The sequence below is a fragment of the Pseudorca crassidens genome, chromosome 17, assembly GCF_039906515.1.
Source record: "Pseudorca crassidens isolate mPseCra1 chromosome 17, mPseCra1.hap1, whole genome shotgun sequence".
Lineage (NCBI taxonomy): Eukaryota > Metazoa > Chordata > Mammalia > Artiodactyla > Delphinidae > Pseudorca > Pseudorca crassidens.
In genome coordinates, this window is record NC_090312.1 from 29,901,370 (window position 1) to 29,919,162 (window position 17,793).

Sequence of the window (17,793 nt, forward strand, 5' to 3'; positions counted from 1 at the left end):
AGGATTAGACCCTCATGATTCCCTGGGTTTTTGTAAAGAGGTAATTTGACTGTGCAAATTATTATCTCAATGCCAGTGAAATTCCATTGTAAAACTACTGCTTAGTGGGAGTTTATAAACATACCCCATGACATCCCACTGGGGAGTTCAAACATTCCTCTAACAATCACATGTGCTTTACTTTTGATGTACACAATGTATGCATCATTTCATTCAAATAAATAACCATCCAGATTCTGATAATTACAAGCCAGCAGGGAATCCTAATCTTTATCCAGCCTAAAGTCCTTTACTCTGTCTCATTCATAAGATCTGTATCTTAAGAGATAGAGGGATAGTGGAGATTAGAAAATAATCTTACTGTGGCCACTTGAATGTCATTATACAAATATGGCTTCAAATAACTTTTTTCACAATTTCAAGAGAAAAATCTACCTAAGAGTCTTTCAAAACAATAATATAGGTGCTGAAAGAAATATTTTATAATAGACAAAACATTTAAAACCTGCAACTTAAAGCTTTTTAAATATATAAAAATCAATGCCATTTATTTATACATTCATCAAATATGTAACAAACATCTGTTGTTTGCCAGGTACTGTGCTGGACAATGAAAATATAAGGATAAAAAAAAGGAAAAGATAATTCCTTGCAGGAGCTCAGTCTGATAAGAGAAAGAGACATCAAATAAAAAGACAATAATAGAGATATCTAAGATGTTGTGGCAACACAGAGGTGATCCTAACAAGGCTGTGGCAGATGGGAGGAAGTGGAAGCACAGGAAGCAAAGAGCGTCCCAGATGTGATACCTGGGCTGAAAGAGAAAGTGCAAGTAGACATTAAGAAAGCAGAAAAGAAAGTTGTGTGGAGGGACGATACTGCACAGTAGGAGAACACAGGAGCAAAGGCATAGGAGACAGCAGCATTGTGTATAATCAAGACTGTATGTTTGGGGCTTAAGTGACTGGAGGGCTCTGTGTGAATTATTAAATTTATATCCCCTCCATCTCTGTTTAATTCAATGCAGAAGACTAAACAATAAAACACTATAATTAGGGCTAGGTTAGGCTTATTAATTATGAACATGATTGTCATTGTTTTATGTAAAACACACTCCACAAGATACAGACAAGGGAAGTACTGTAAAATGAATGGGGCCTCTTTAGACCAAAGGAGCTATCTGTCCTGGGGTGGAAAAGGTGGGTTTTTGCTCTGAAAAACTGAAAGTCAAAATATCAGAGTGAATCAAGAGACTCCCAATAAATATGACCAAAAGCAATATTTATAATAATAGTGATAACAATATTTCAGTAATGAAAGAATGACACATTTGTTAAAAATGTATACCCCTGATTATATGGTTCATGCTGAATGCCTACCAGAACACCTGCCACACAGCAGGAACTCAAATATTTTTGGAATAATTTCACTATGCACAACAATGAAAGTGCCATAATAAATGTAAAGTTTAAGTCTCAAGAATTCAGAAGGAAAGGAAAAGTAAAGTTCTAAAAGTAACTCAATCCTAAAGCCTTTAGGAAGAATATTAGACTTCAAATGTACGCCTTATTCCAAAGTCCTTCTGAAAATAGGTGAGGATTAAATTAACACAATTAAGAAACTAATTTCTTTGGGGCATATATTATCTAACTTCACCAGTTCAACAGAATTTGAAACATTTTTGTTTATTCATTTCATTTTTGATGACACTACTTCTTCCACAGGCAATATGTTAGAGCGGAGAGTCTAGGTTTTGAAATAAAAAAAAACAAGGAACTGAATCCCAACTCTTGTCACTTACGAGCTTTCTAACCAAGACCAAAACATCCAACCTGCCCAAACTTCAATAATACCACCAATCTCCAAGTATCAAAGTGAAGTATCTAACACAGTACACAGCATATAACAGTACTGAATAAATGTTATCTTCCTTCTTTTTTACCTTTGGTCTATGCTTAATATATATGTGTTAAACCTTGCCAAAAGCTCTGCCTATGAGATCTTTAAAGAACTGGCACAGGCTTGCTTAGTTTAATATTGATATATTGCCCCAATCCTTACAGGATTTGTATTAGCTGAAATGAGATATTGTAAAGATGCAGTGAAACTTGTTGAAAATACTGCATTCAAATGCCACAAATAAGAGACAAAAAGTCAAAGTATAAACATGAATAGCAACTAATACCTCTACAGTAAGAGATGTGGTATGAACACTGTAATGGACACCATTATTCACAAAATGAGTTTCGTTTTTTTAAGAACACCTGTCTAATATTAACTCATTTTCTCATTGATTTGACAAGAGAATCATGTCTCTACTGTTGAACAAACACCAAAATTTTTAGGTCAGCAGCATTTTGCAGAATACAGTTTATAAAGCACTGCTAGTGTTTCAAAGATAATTAATCTTTAAAAATGCCTTTTTAAAACACAATCCTTTTGTAAATAATGAAAAACAGAGGTTTAAACAACCTAAATGCATCAAAAGAGGTAGGATGAGAAGTAGGATCTCAAATTTCTGATTCCCATTCTAGATTTATTGATAAGAGTTCCTGAAACTGAAATATTACAGATTAATTTGTTACTATTATTTTGAATTATGTATATTTATAGTAGGTGGAATGCCATAATTTTATAACGTAAAACAGAAATTCAGTATTAACTTTGTAATAGCCTATTTTAAAAACTAAGAGTTTTCCACCTAACAAACACTTCAGTGAAGTATAAGCAAAGATTTTAAACATAAGGTTTTACTAATCAATTTGTGAAACATGCCCCAAAATCTCTACTATAATAAGCAATACACTGCTTAACCATGTAAGGCCTAAGATAATAGTAACTTATCTCCTAATATTATAAGGTTTAAAACACACTTTTAAGAGGTAACTATTCAACTATACAAAGCCAGTCTTCCTAATGAAACTATACATGACAGCTTAAAGAAAAACCTATATGGCAATCACTATCATACAGGCAACAATGGATCATTAAGTCACATACAACAGCCCTCTACAGAAAAATACTACCACATTCTGGCACAAAAACCATGATCATTTAAAATAAGCATTAAGCAGGGATTTCATTTCTGGCCAAGATGGAGTAACAGGGAGCGGCTGTACCCTCTTGCCTGAGACCATGAAAGAACTGTACTATATATAAAAACAACCACTTTTAAGGCACAGGACGACAGGCAAAAAAGGAGAGTTGATCCCTGACAGGCAGAAACAACTGAGGTGGGCCCTGACTGACTGCTTTGAGAGAGTTTCAAGGGTGCTGGGCAAGAAAAGAAAATCAGGTTGAGCTGTGAGTTCATAAGGAGCTCAGAGTCCAAGAAGATCAAAGAGGCTACAGTTCACGGGACAGAGTACAGGAGAAGAGAGAAAAATACAGAATGGAGACTCTAAAGAGATTCGCCTTGAATCTCAAGGGTTTCCCTCGAGTACTCAGGTTCGCACTGATCAGTGCATGTGTATGTGGAAACCACTACAGCCAAGGAAAGATCTACCAGAAAAGTTTAGGAGAAAATGTGCCCAGAGCTCACACAGGGCTGGGAATAGTGCCCCTTCCTACCAGCCAGACTGGAAAATGCCATGATTCCTGGGGCAGTGAACAGACTACCCAGAAGAACATAATGGGGAATTAATTAGTCCCAGTATAAACACTGTTCTGGTCCTGTCTAACAAAGACCCAAAAGGATGAAATTGTTTGCAAGTAACTTAATGATATCTCACAAGAAAGCTCAAACAATATATATATAAGAATACAAAAATCAAAAGGAGCAAAGAGAACTTTAGAGCATGATGGTTTTGTTCATTATGATTGTGGTGATGGTTTCACAAGTGTATACAAATGTCCAAACTTATCAAATTATACACCTTAAATATGTGCAGTCTACTCTACATCAATTATATGCCAAAACAGTTTTTAAAATAGCACTAATTAGACATTAAGTAGAGTCTTGACTATCAATTTCCATTTATATTTCTTTCTTATACTTTTTATGTTATAAAATATGCCAATATTCTGAATTTTTCTATATTTCTTGTTTAGATCAACCTTTGTAAAAGTCAGTTTAAGTCAAAAATGAAAACTGTTCCACATTTTACAAGCGATTTTAATAATGGAGTCAGAATTTCTATTATAAACTATGCAACTTCAAAACATTCTTATGACCATAAATTTCTTACATACCTCTGTATATGTACAAGGAGCTAGCTAGCAATTTTTCCTGAAAGACATATCACATCTTAAAAAAAAATGAGGCCACGTAGGGAGAGAACCTAGAAAATGATTAAAGGGTTAAGGTCTACCAGCAAAATACAACCTAGAAAGCCCCCTACCCCAGATGTTGGGACACAGAAACAGACCACGCCAACAAAGGGAAAGCAGAGTTCCAAGTTCTTCTGCCTCCGAGGCTTATGCCGTGACCCTGGGAAATATGGCATTCTAAAAGCATTTTCAGGGCCTTCCCTGGTGGTGCAGTGGTTGGGAATCTGCCTGCCAATGTGGGGGACACGGGTTCGAGCATGGGAAGATCCCACGTGCCGCAGAGCAACTGGGCCCACGCATCACAGCTACTGAGCCTGTGCTCTGGAGCCCGCGGGTCACAACTACTGAGCCCACGTGCCACGGCTGCTGAAGCCTGCGCACCTAGAGCCTGTGCTCTGCACACAACAAAAGAAGCCACTGCAATGAGAGGTCCACGCACCTCAACGAAGAGTGGCCCTCGCTTGCCGCAACCGGAGAAAGCCCGCGCACAGCAACGAAGACCCAACACAGCCAAAAATAAATAAATAAAATTTATTAAAAAAAAAATAAACCATCTTCACTCTTGGCACAGAGGCAATTACATCTAATTCCAAAATAAGACTTCAAATATTTGATATATCATAACAGGCAGTTCACAATTGGAGGCAAAATCTGATCTTTCTGAAATATGAAATATAACTAAAAAGATAAGAATTATTGTACTTTCTTTCTGAAAGGCATTCATTCATTCAACAAGTATTTACTGAAGGCATATATGCTAGGCATTGTTGCATGCAATGGACATAATTTTTCCCTCAAAGAGCTTTCAAAGGATGAAAAGCCTACTTTTACTTTAAAAGCAGGCAAACAAAAAACTGACCGGTGTTGGGGTAATCTAAAGGATAAAAAGCTCACAGTGAGCCTAATTCAATACTTGATTTTGATGAGCTGGTGACGAAAATTTTCATACTTCAGAGTTATCCTTCTAAAATAACATTCATATCTAAGTTTGCATCATTTGTATATTTTTATTGCAAAATATACTTTCATCCAACCCCCATCCTCTTCAATTCTACTTATCCTAGGTTTAGATCCCCATAATCTCTAGCCTAAGACAGAACAGCCTCCAAATTACTATTTCATCTCTTTTCACCTCTTTCAAACCAACTCCCGTATTACTGACAAAGTTATCTCTAAAAAAAAATCTGGTGGAATTTCACTAATCAAAATTTGACTTCATTCTCCATTTTCTAAGAATAAAAATTAAAATTCTGGGGCTTCCCTGGTGGCACAGTGGTTGAGGGTCCGCCTGGAGATGCAGGGGACGCGGGTTCGTGCCCCCGTCCGGGAAGATCCCACGTGCCGCGGAGTGGCTGGGCCCATGAGCCATGGCCGCTGAGCCTGCGCGTCCGGAGCCTGTGCTCCGCAGCGGGAGAGGCCACGGCAGTGAGAGGCCCGCGTACCGCAAAAAAAAAAAAAAAAAATTAAAATTCTGTTACACCCAATATCTTGTAATAACTTATAATGGAATCTAATCTGCAAAAAGGCCCAAATCACTATGCTGTATACCTGAAACTAACAGAATATTGTAAATCAACTATACTTCAATTAAAAACAAAAAAAAATGTATTGATAATGCAGAAAAAAATTAAAATTCTAAAGTGTAACATACCAGGAGGTTCACAAATGTAGACTTTCTTGTATCGCTAGTCACTCTGAACAATGAACCAACTAAAAGGTATAAAATATTGTTCCTTAGAGCCCTAGTTTTCCTCAGCAGTAAATCAGTCAGGAAGAAGGGGGAAGTTAAAACTTACAAAGAGCACCAGAACCATGCCCTCTCTTCAACAAGAATAGAAATGAAATTTCATGCGAAAATCGTGTTAAAGGAGGCAGTTCAAAAAGAGAAATACACCTGGCCCTTTAAGCCCTTTAGAAGATATTAAACATCACTCATAATGCAAATTAAAACAAAGTAACATTTTTAACTAATTAGACTGGCAAAGGTTAAACACAAAAAAAGCTGATAATATACCACCTGGGAGGATACAGGGCAAGATGCACTCTCATATACCAAATAAATGAGTATAGACAGCTAAAAAGCTTCTGTGGAGGGAAATCTGGTAACAACTATCAAATTTTAAAATACATGGACCTCCAGACTAGGAGACTTCACTTCTAGGAATCTATCCTACAAATGACATGTACTGCAACACTGCTTCTGGGAAGAATGTATCAGATACCAAGGGGACTTAATTAAAAGAAAGTTTTCCATCAAGACAGGGATTATATATCCATGCATTACAATGCTATGCAGGTACCTAAAGGATGAGGTAAAGGATGTGCTGACAGCACACGAACTTTAAAAGATATTGCTAGGTAGAGTATGCTACCATTTGCATTTCCAACCACTCTCCCTGTCAAAAGTGACACACATGCACACACACCTATTTGTGTGTGCATGAGAAAAAATTTCTGGAAGAGTTCTTAAGGAATTGTTAACAACGTTTGCCTAAGTGAAGGAGGACTTGAGATCAGGGGTGGGAGGACTTATTTTTCACCATATACTCTGTACTGTTTGTAATTTTTTAACATGGGTACATGTTACTTTTTTCAAAAGAATATTTTACAGCTTTTTAAAAATAGATGAGATGTCCCATTTAAGCAATCTCCCAAAATCTGAAAACTTCCATTTTAATCACTTTATTCTTTTTTCCCTAGGTAGGCCATGTACTTTAATAATGCTAAGGCTTACTCATGTCATTCATGGGATACAATGTCTTTCCCCAGCCTACCACCTTTGTCTTATTTAAGCCATACTCATCCTTCAAGGCCTACAAGGCTCAAAAGTAATGCAGCAAATCACCAGAGTCAGGATTCAATAAGTCTATTTCAAAGTCCATAATGTGTTCATTATATCATGCTATCTCTCTAAAAACAAAGTCAAGGATGGTGTCTAATTCATCCTGATAGTCTCCACAACAAGCATGTTGCAAGCACTCAACAAACATTTTTTGAAAAAATAATGAATGAATGAGAGGGAAAGAGAGCTCCTTAAAGCTTTAATGAACAGCCTCATTTCTATACTGGATATATAGGAACACAGAAGCAGATGAAAGAGTCACATGATCAGCTTTAGACTATGCAAAGCTCTACAGTATAAAAGCTTGAATTATAACTATCGTGTCTTCTACATAGTAACTTTACTGTTTAATATAAGTAAAGTCTTCCCCTACTAGACTTTATTAGTTCTAGGTCTTATATGCCTTTGTTTTTCTCCCTTAATGTCTAACACAGTGCTTTCTATGGATACAGTAACAGAAATAGTGTCTTTATTCTTAGTAACACCAACATTTTCGTGGCTCTTCACAGGTACTCAATAAACATTTACAGAAGGACAGAAGGGACTGAGGGGAGACTAGATAAAAATAATATTTGACGAAAGAATAGTACATCTAGCAAAGCTGAATTTAGTTACCTTGTTCTAAAATGTTTACCTAACAACTAAATAATTTAGTTATTACCCCCTCATACATAGTCTATAAGGGGAGCCAAACCATAAAACATGGAAAGTACTACAAAGATAGAATAATATTTAGTTACATATTATCTGAGAATCTGAAGTAGTGAAATACTTTATTTAAAATATGCCCAACTTAAACTGAGAGAAGTAAAATATGACTCCTAATTCAAAAACATAAATTACAAACTATTAATCTTTTAAACTAGTATGAGAAAACTACATGAAACAACTTTTCAGAAATCTGATGTCATATTTCATATTACACAGAAATATCGCTGTGTAAAAAATGAATACCTTTGAAACTGTGGTAAAGTCTTAGAGCTGAAATAAGTACATGAGAAAATCTCTAGGAAAAGAAAAATGGGGCTTTTTATAAGGGACTGTTTTATTAAGACAGATGGTAAGCTATTAGGATAAATAAGATTTAAGGATTATTCAGAACTTCTCAATTTTAACTCTCTTTTTATTTGGGATATCTAAATTAACTGGGTTTTTTTAATAACAGGTAGGCTTGCAGCTCTGTCAAAATTTTCCCTGAACTTTCTATATTTTGAGAATCCTCACAAAATGATGAATCCTTACCACTCAAATATCTACAAAACACAACACCTAGAAAGTTTCCAGAGAAAATATCCCTGGGGTGAGACTGTATTAAAAGCAATAATCTAAACCATTCCACAATATATATATACACATATCAAATCACCAAGTTGTGTAACTTACACAATGTTAATTATATCTCAATAAAGCTGGGAAAAAATATTATTCAAGCAAAAAAAAATACATATTCCTACAGGTAACAAAAGGGGCAAGGAGAGATCAGGGATTTATGACCAATAAATGCCTGGTATAAATGCTATCTAAAAATTGCATACTTCAATATTAACTTCCAAACTTAGCATAAATAATTTAAAATGAATCAAGTTACCAATGTTCAATCAGTATTTCTGCATCTTTTAATCCACAATCATACATTATATGACTTTTTAAAATGTATATTTTTAATAAACTACTTGGCAAATAAGAGAAAACCTTCACGTAGTTGTATTATGTGTTAACATAACAATCTGTCTCTATAAAGGGAAAAAACAAACTCAAACTGATTATTATTTAAAAACTCTGACTTTTCATTTAGTAAAAGGTAAGTCTGAGGGAAGCCATTATGCCAATATAGTAAACTAAAATGTTCTCAATATTAAAAAAAAAATTTTCACCAGGGTGTTTTTAAAACAGATAAACTACATAAGTATATTTGAAACAAATCTTCTGCCCAATAAACTGAGATAAATATTTGTTCAAAATCAGAATTAAAGATGTTATATTAAGGAAAACATATACATATATATATCCCTATTCAGGTATAAGGAAGAAAGCAAAACTGAAAAAAAAAAGCCTTCATTAATCAATTCCATATACTAATTACTGAGGTGACGTCTTTCATTTTTGATGAAGACAACTAAAATATAACTACCCAAACCAGAGAAGGTAGTATTCCATAAACTTCAAAGTATTACAAAAACAATAAGCTCTGCTGTTTTTTTTTGCAAGCACATAAAATTCATTCTTTCTAAATTTCAACTAGCTTCTTTCTAATAAGAGATATTGTAAATCAAATTTTACTGAAGAATTTTAAACCTATTTTTTTTAAATGGCCCATCATGAAATATTTAAAATAACAAAATAGAACATGGTTCCATGTGTTTTTTTCCATTATTTCCAAAATAAATTAATTTCACTTCTTAAAACGAATTGATCTTCAGCACAACCAGCTAACTTACAGTGTTAGTTGGATCTTCTTGTAAAATTCGATCATATAGCTGTATAGCATCATCATATCTATTTAAAAAGAAAAACAAATATCAAGAATCATTACCTTAAAATTTAGTGACAAATAGTAAATACAGAAAATGATTAAACTGGCAGGACTTTATATGCATTTACAATTGCTACTAAGCCTCTTCTGATCTTCACATGACAGCAAGTTTGCTACAATGTCATTTTCTAAGCAAAAAAAAAAAAAAAAATGTATAAAGTATTTATAGAAAAACTTACTTCAAAAACATACTGATTCAATTTGGCCTAAATACAAAGGTAAAAACTAGCAGCTCAAAGAGACACCTTTGTGGTCCTAGTTATACATAGAATTACAGCTAATAAACCATGAAAAAAAGTTTAATTTTAACAAATATATTCACAAGGAAATGATCTAAGTATTAGTTCTCCTTTAATAAATATTTATGACAGCTTTTCTTAGTTGAGCTGGTGAAGTTCAATTCATTAAGTACCTATTAAGTATGCACACATAATACACTTTGCTGGGTTAGTCTCATATGGGAAATAGTTAACAAGTTTATCAAATGAAAAAATAATCAAATATGGCAGGATATAACTAAGAAGCCAAAATTAACATTATATGATACTCAATCAAAGGGAGGAATACATCAGAAATCACATAAAGAACTTTACCTAACAATATACTCCTATACACCGTGATCTTATTTGGAATACAAGGACATAGTCGAGTGATTCTGAAATTCCCTCCTAACCATATCCACAACCTCCAACTCCCTTCCAATCAATTTCTCCACTTCCGGATATAGATCTTTAGAGAAAGCAAAAAACGATGTTTAAACACTTTTACAGCAGTATTTATAAAACTAGGGACGGCAGATATACTCTTGTGATCTATTCTTAAGTTCCCTATGATAATTTTTTTATTTTTCTCTTAATGTTATTCAACACATGAATATTCTATACCATCATGGTGACACATCTTTTAATCAAACACCAGCCCACAATTTTAGTGACCAAGCCTGTATCTGTGGTTGTGGTCATGCCAGTAGCTAAGAATATTTGACTACTGTAGCAGACTACTGAGAAAAATAAAATCAGACTTAATTTGTAAATATGTCCATACCATGCAAAGTCCAAATAACATCACTGTACACTAAGTTAATCAGACTTAGCAATAGCTCAAAAAAAGAAAATTAGTTTGGACACCAAACACATGATTATATAGTAGGTATGCTAGCCTCATAAGAACCTGCAACTATATGGAGAAAGAGAAAATAGTATCATTAAACAAGTATAAAATAAAGTATATAAACAGTATATAAACAAGGGCAAAATTAATGCCATAGAGCACGGGTTCTCACAAGACACAGTACATGAAAATCACTTGGGGATCTTTTCCCAACTATATAACTTCTAGGAAATATATTGGAAATGACAGAGGAAACTATTCATTCACTTCATTAATAGAATGATAATTTGAATTTTAGTACTTTCTAGTTTTTTTGGTATTTTATTAGAAACCATACATTGTTTTCACAGTTATATGAAAATATACATGTAAGGCACTAATACTGGTTTTATATTTGAACATATTTAAGTTATATTATAATAAAAAAAGTAATTTATGTAAAAACTGGGTGTGATGATTAGTTTTATGTGTCAACCACAGGGTGCCAAGATCAAATATTATTTCCGGGTATGTCTCAGGGTGTTTCAGATGAGATTAGCATTTGAATCCATGGACTCAGTAAAACAGATTACCTTCCCTAATATGGGTGGACACCATCCAATCCCTCAAGGGCCTGAATAGAACAAAGGCAGAAGGAAGAATTTACCTCTTTTTACTGCCTTACACTGTTGGAGCTGGGACATCTCATCTCACTTTCTCTTGCCTTCAGACCTGGTCTCAGACTGAATTACAGCACCAGCTTTCCTGGGTCTCCAGGTCACAGAGAGCAGATCCTGGGACTTCTTAGCCTCCATAACTGCCTCATAATAAATCTCCATTATATATATATGTATATGTATACACACACATATACACACATAAATATACATACATCCCACTGGTTCTGTTTCTCTAGAGAGTCTTGCCTAATACACTGAAGGTCCATAAAAATTTACCTTTAGTCAGCAACGTTCTCAAATCTGCCTGTCTATTCTCCTGCATTACACCCCTAACAGACTGATTTCAGTAGTGAGGACTAGGCAACTACATATTTTTTAAATGCCACAGATAATTCTAATTCACACAATCATGTATGAGAATCAATGGTTAAAGGTCCTGTGTAACAAAAACATATAACAGCCACTCTTTCAGAAAAAAACAGTAAAACCTTACTAGGTAAAATGATGATATGAGTTTCAATTAAAGAATAAAAGCTTAAAGAAATTAAAGTTCACTAGGTTTCTTAGAAACCTGAGTTAATACTTAAAAATAAATTATTGTTACCATATCAATTTTTTGTATGGCTGGAAAGAGGGTAGAATGATAACTATTAAAATGTGTTAAAAAGATAATTTGAAAAATCATTCATCTTGGACTCTGGGATGTGCTTTGCTATTCACATATTTTAAGAACGGGCTAGGAACTCATACTACTTGAAGTAAAACAAAGTGGTATTAGAGTAGAATACTGATTCAGGAGCAATCCTTTGCAGATTTCTTCCATTCTGTCCTCTGATTCAAAACTATTTTCTGCTAACCTATAATAATACTATTTTATTTATTTTTATTTATCCATGCCCTTTGCTAACTGAGAAGATCCAAAGATATTAAAATATACATATACATAAACACATAAGCCAAAAGCCAAGAAATAAAAGGGTTAAGAAAAACTATATCTATAGATCCTATGTGAAAAAAGCTGCTACAATTGAGGTACAAGTTAACCCTGTCTCACCTAAAACACCAAGTTAAAAAGGTAAGAAACAACAAGCTGACTCTAAAATGAATATAAAAATTTAAGAGACTCAGACAAAATAATCTTGAAAAAAAACCCCACAAAGTTGAAGGACTCACACTTCCCAATTTTAGAACTTACTACAAAGCTACAATATCAATATTGGGATCGATACAGTGTGGTATATAATAAACATATACATCGATGGAACAGAATTGAAAGCCCAGAAATAAAACATTGCATTTACATTCAATTGATTTAATTGTCCAAGACAGTTAAATGGGGAAAGCAGTCTTTTCAACAAATGGTGCTGGAACAACGGGATATCCACAAAAGAAAGAATAAAGTTGGACACCTTCTTCATACTATATTAACTCAAAAGTGTCAACGACCTAAATGCAAAAACTGAAACTATAAAACTATTAGAAGAAAAGAGGTGTAATCTTTGTGACCTTGAATTAGGCAATGGTTTCTAGAAATAACACCACAATGACAAGCAACAAAAGAAAAAATGAACTGAACTTCATAAAAAAATCAAAATCCTTTGTAATCAAAGACACCATTAAGCAAGTGAAAGACAACTCACATAATGTAAGAAAATTTTTGCAAATCATATATATGATAAAAAACTTGTATCTAGACTATATATAAAGAACTCTTACAACTAAATAATAAAAAGATGTAAATAAATAAAGTAACCCAATTTAAAAACAGACAATGTGAACAAACATTTCTCCAAAGAACATACATAAATGGCCAATTATTGCATGAAAAGATACTCAAGATTTCTGGTTCCTGGTCTGGCACATAAAGACCTTGGAAGTCATCACTACCATCCTCGCAAGAAAAAAGCTGACCCAACAACTCTTCTTAGATCCATCAGACAATTAAAGTTACAGGGCAAACCACTGCATCCAAAATTGCGAGACAGGTGAATACAATCACAGCTTACTTGTGCAAAGGACTCCATCAAAAACTGTTACAACTAATAAATTCAATAAAGTTGCAGATATAAAATTAATATACAAAAATCTGTTGTGTTTCAATACACTAATAAGAATCTACCAGAAAGAGAAATTAAGAAAACAATCCCATTTATAACTGCATCAAGAAGAATGAAATACCTAGAAATAAATTTAATCGAAGAGCTGAAAGCCCTATATACTACAAACTGTAAGATACTAATGAAAGAAACTGAAGACACAAATAAATGAGATGATTATCTCATGCTCAAGGACTGGAAAAATTAAGATTAGTCAAATGTCCATAGTACCCAAAGCAATCTACAGATTCAGTGCAATTCTTAAAATTCCAATGCCATTTCCCACAGAAATAGAATAATCTTAAAATCTGTATGGAATCACAGAAGATCTTGAGTAGCCAAAGCAATCTTGAGCAAGAAAAACAAAGCTGGAGGGATCAGGCTCCCTGATTTCAGACTATATTACAAACCTATAGTAATCAAAACAGTAAGGTACTGGCATAAAAACAGACACATAGATCAATGGGACAGAACAGACAGCCCAGACATAAACCCACACATATATGGTCAATTAATTTATGACAAAGGAGCTAAGAATATATCATGGGGGAGAAACAGTCTCTTCAATAAACAGTGTTGGGAAAACTAGACAGCCTGAATGAAACTGGACCTCTATCTTTACACCATACAGAAAAACAACTCAAATGGATTAAAGACCTGAACATAAGACCTGAAACCATAAAACCCCTAGAAGAAAATGTAGGTGGTAAGCTCCTTGACATCAATCTTGGTGATGATTTTTTGGATTCAACACAAAAAGCAAAGTCAACCAAAGCAAAAATAAACAGGTGGGACTACATCAAACTAAAAAAGCTTCTGCACAGCAAAGAAAAACATCAACAGAATGAAAAGGCAACTTATGGAATTAGAGAAAATATTTGCAAGTCATACCTGATAAGGGGCTAATAACCAAAATATTATAAGAAATTATATAATTTAATAACAAAAAAACAAACAATCCAAGTAAAAGGGGTCAGAGCAACTGAATATACATTTTTCTAAAGAAGACACACAAATAGCCAACAAGTCCATGAAAAGGTGCTCAACATCACTAATCATCAGGGAAATGAAAATTAAAACCACAATGTGATATCACCTCATACTTATTAGAATGGCTATTATCAAAGAGACAAAACATACCAAGTGTTGGAAGGATGTGGAGAAAAGGGAACCCTTGTGCACTGTCGATGGGAATGTAAATTGGCACAGTCACTATGGAAAACAGTATAAAAGTTCCTCAAAAAATTAAACACAGAACTACCATTTGATCTAGTCAATTCTACTTCTGGGTATTTATCCAAAGGAAATAAAATTACTAACTTGAAAAGATATTTGAACCCCCATGTTCATTGCAGCATTATTTATAACAGCCAAGACATGGAAACAACCTAAGTGTCCATCGACAGATAAATGGCTAAAACAGTTTGGTGTAAGTACAGCTGACCCTTGAACAACGTGTGGGTTAGGAGCACCAAACCTACGGCACAGTGGAAAATCCATACATAGGGGACTTCCCTAGTGGTCCAGTGGTTAAGAATCCGCCTTCCAATGCAGGGGATGAAGGTTCAATTCCTAGTTGGGGAACTAAGATCCCACATGCCACAGGGCAACCAAGCCCACGTGCCGCAACTACTGAGTCCACATGCTCTAGAGCCCGCATGGCACAACTAGAGAGCCCACACATCACAACTACTGAGCCCGTGCACCACAACTAGAGAAGCCCGCGTGCTGCAACGAGAAGCCCATGTGCCACAATGAAGAGCCTGCATGCCACGACAAACACCCAGCACAGCCAAAAGTAAAATTTAAATTAAAAAAAGGAAAATCCATATATAACTTAAAATCGGCCCTTCCATATCCAAGGTTCTACATCCACAGATTCAACCAACTACAGACTGTGTAGCACTGTAGTATTTACTATTGAAAAAAATCCACGTACTAAGTGGACCCACACAATTCAAACCCATGTTACTCAAGGGTCAACTGTATATACAATGGAATATTACTGAGCCATAAAAAAGGAAAGAAATTCTGCCATTTATGACAACCTGGATGGACCTTAAGGGCATTATGCTAAGTGTAATAAGTCAGACAGAGAAAGATAAATACTGTATGATCTCACTTACATGTGGAATCAAAGAGAACCTGAGCTCACAGATACATAGAACAGATTAGTGGTTGCCAGACAAGGGAATGGGGAGTGGAAGAAGTGGGTGAAGGTGGTCAAAAGGTACAAACATCCAGTTATAAGATAAATTAAGTCCTGGGGATATAAATATAGCATGGTTTACTATAGTTAACAATACTGTGTTGTACATTTTAAAGTTGCTAACAGAGTAAACCTTAAACATTCTTATCATAAGAAAAAAGAAATTTATAACTATGATGATGGATGTTAACTAAACTTATTGCAGTAATCATTTCACAAAGTACACATTTAACAAATCATTATGTTATATACCTGAAACTAATACAATGTTATATATCAATTATATCTCAATTACAAAAATAATAATAGGGCTTCCCTGGTGGCACAGTGGTTGACAGTCCACCTGCCAATGCAGGGGACACGGGTGCGTGCCCTGGTCTGGGAAGATCCCACATGCCGCAGAGCAGCTGGGCCCGTGAGCCATGGCCGCTGAGCCTGCACGTCCGGAGCCTGTGCTCCGTAACAGGAGAGGCCACAACAGTGAGAGGCCCGCGTACCGCAAAAAATAAATAAATAAATAAAATAATAATAATAATAGCTTCTGTACCTTGAGTGCCTGTGAGGGCACTACACATATATCATTATTAATTCCCAAAACAACCCTGTCAAGTTGGTAATATTCTTGTTTTACAGAGGAGTAAGGCTGAAAATCTTAAATAATTTGCCAGGTCAATAGCTAATAAATCCTTAGAAACAGGATAGGAAGCCTATTTTACTCCAAAGCATGATCCCAATTCCACTAGGCCAAAGATGGTAAATGGATTACACTCTTATGTCAAATTCTATTTAAGGAGAGTAACTTGGCAGGATTTAGGCTGAGAAGCACTCTGACACTATTCTGAAGCTCACTAGCAAAAGATCTTGCACAATTAACGATGTTGCCACGGGTATAGAAGGACCTAAATGTAAGAACCCATGTTTGCCATTTTAAAACAGGATCACACTATTTACAAGATTCAGTTACCTCTCCATGGCTTCAAATCTCATGCCAGTTAGTCGCTTGACTCTGTGACTGCCAGGGAACTGTCTTCTCAACTCCTGAAGACAAAACTAAAAAAAAAATACTGGTAAAAAAGACTTGAAGAGTAGTAATTACACTACATATACTAAATGGGTTACAAGGAACGGCTTACATAGTCTTCAATGTTTTTCTTAAATAATTTCATTACTGAGATCTAATGACATAAGTGAAATTAATCAGTAATGAATAATGCGGTAAAAGAACTCTGAACTTACAGTGAGGACAACAATCAGTTCTCAGAAACTGATCAAGCTCTTAACTAAGAAAATGAGCAGATTATGAGGTCCACTAATAACTCTTCAAATACTACTACCATATCACTTAAAAACTGCTTCCATAATGTGTCAGGCACCACTTAAATAACTACAACTGCTTCCTGGCCTTTTCTTCCTAAGTATTGCACAAACATTCTCTTGATAAAAATTAAGTTTTTTGGTAGTAACCTCAAGTCCCTAGCAAATACTGTTAACACTTTGTTTAATTTTGCCCTGTTGAAGTCATATTCTAATCAATCACCTTGTCAGTACACATGTGATTTGGGGTCATAAAATACAGACACCATATCAATGGAGTACCAATCTCCTTTTGGCAGATATCCATAATTTACCCATCAACTCAACTATACAAATAATCAAATATTTATTGAGCACCTACTATGTTCTCAGCAACCTATAAGGGATTATAAGAGTCTTGGAAGTGCTAGAAATATTAAGCATGATAAAAATGGTCCACTCTAGTTCCCCCAACCATAACTGATTAAAAATGCCTTTAACTAATGAAGAAACTATTAACCAATAATAAAGTAAATTTTAATATGATCTGGAAATATAGCTTCAAAGTCTGTGGCTCTAAGTTCTATAATAAGAAAAATATTCAAGTTAGTCAAAACTGAAAATAATGGTCATTTATTTCTCTGACATCATGCAAAACTCATAGTACTTGTTCAATCAAGCTAGCTGTGCTGAACTTCTGAACCATTAAAAAGAAAAATACTGTGTTACGAAAGAAGTTATTACCTATTCACTTAATCTCCTACTTTACCAAATGGCATTTT

At 34.6% G+C, this 17,793-nt stretch overlaps 1 protein-coding gene across 2 annotated transcripts in view; it reads right to left on the reverse strand.

The window, feature by feature from the left end:
• Nucleotides 1-17,793, reverse strand: part of EMC2 (ER membrane protein complex subunit 2) — a 52,376-nt gene that overhangs the window by 22,313 nt on the left and 12,270 nt on the right. For both annotated transcript variants that reach the window (XM_067711487.1, XM_067711486.1), the window contains exons 4-5: nt 16,683-16,768; nt 9,550-9,607 (exon numbers count right to left, since the gene is read on the reverse strand). In XM_067711487.1, coding sequence (XP_067567588.1) covers nt 9,550-9,607; nt 16,683-16,768 — 144 coding nt within the window. The remainder of the gene's footprint in view (nt 1-9,549; nt 9,608-16,682; nt 16,769-17,793) is intronic.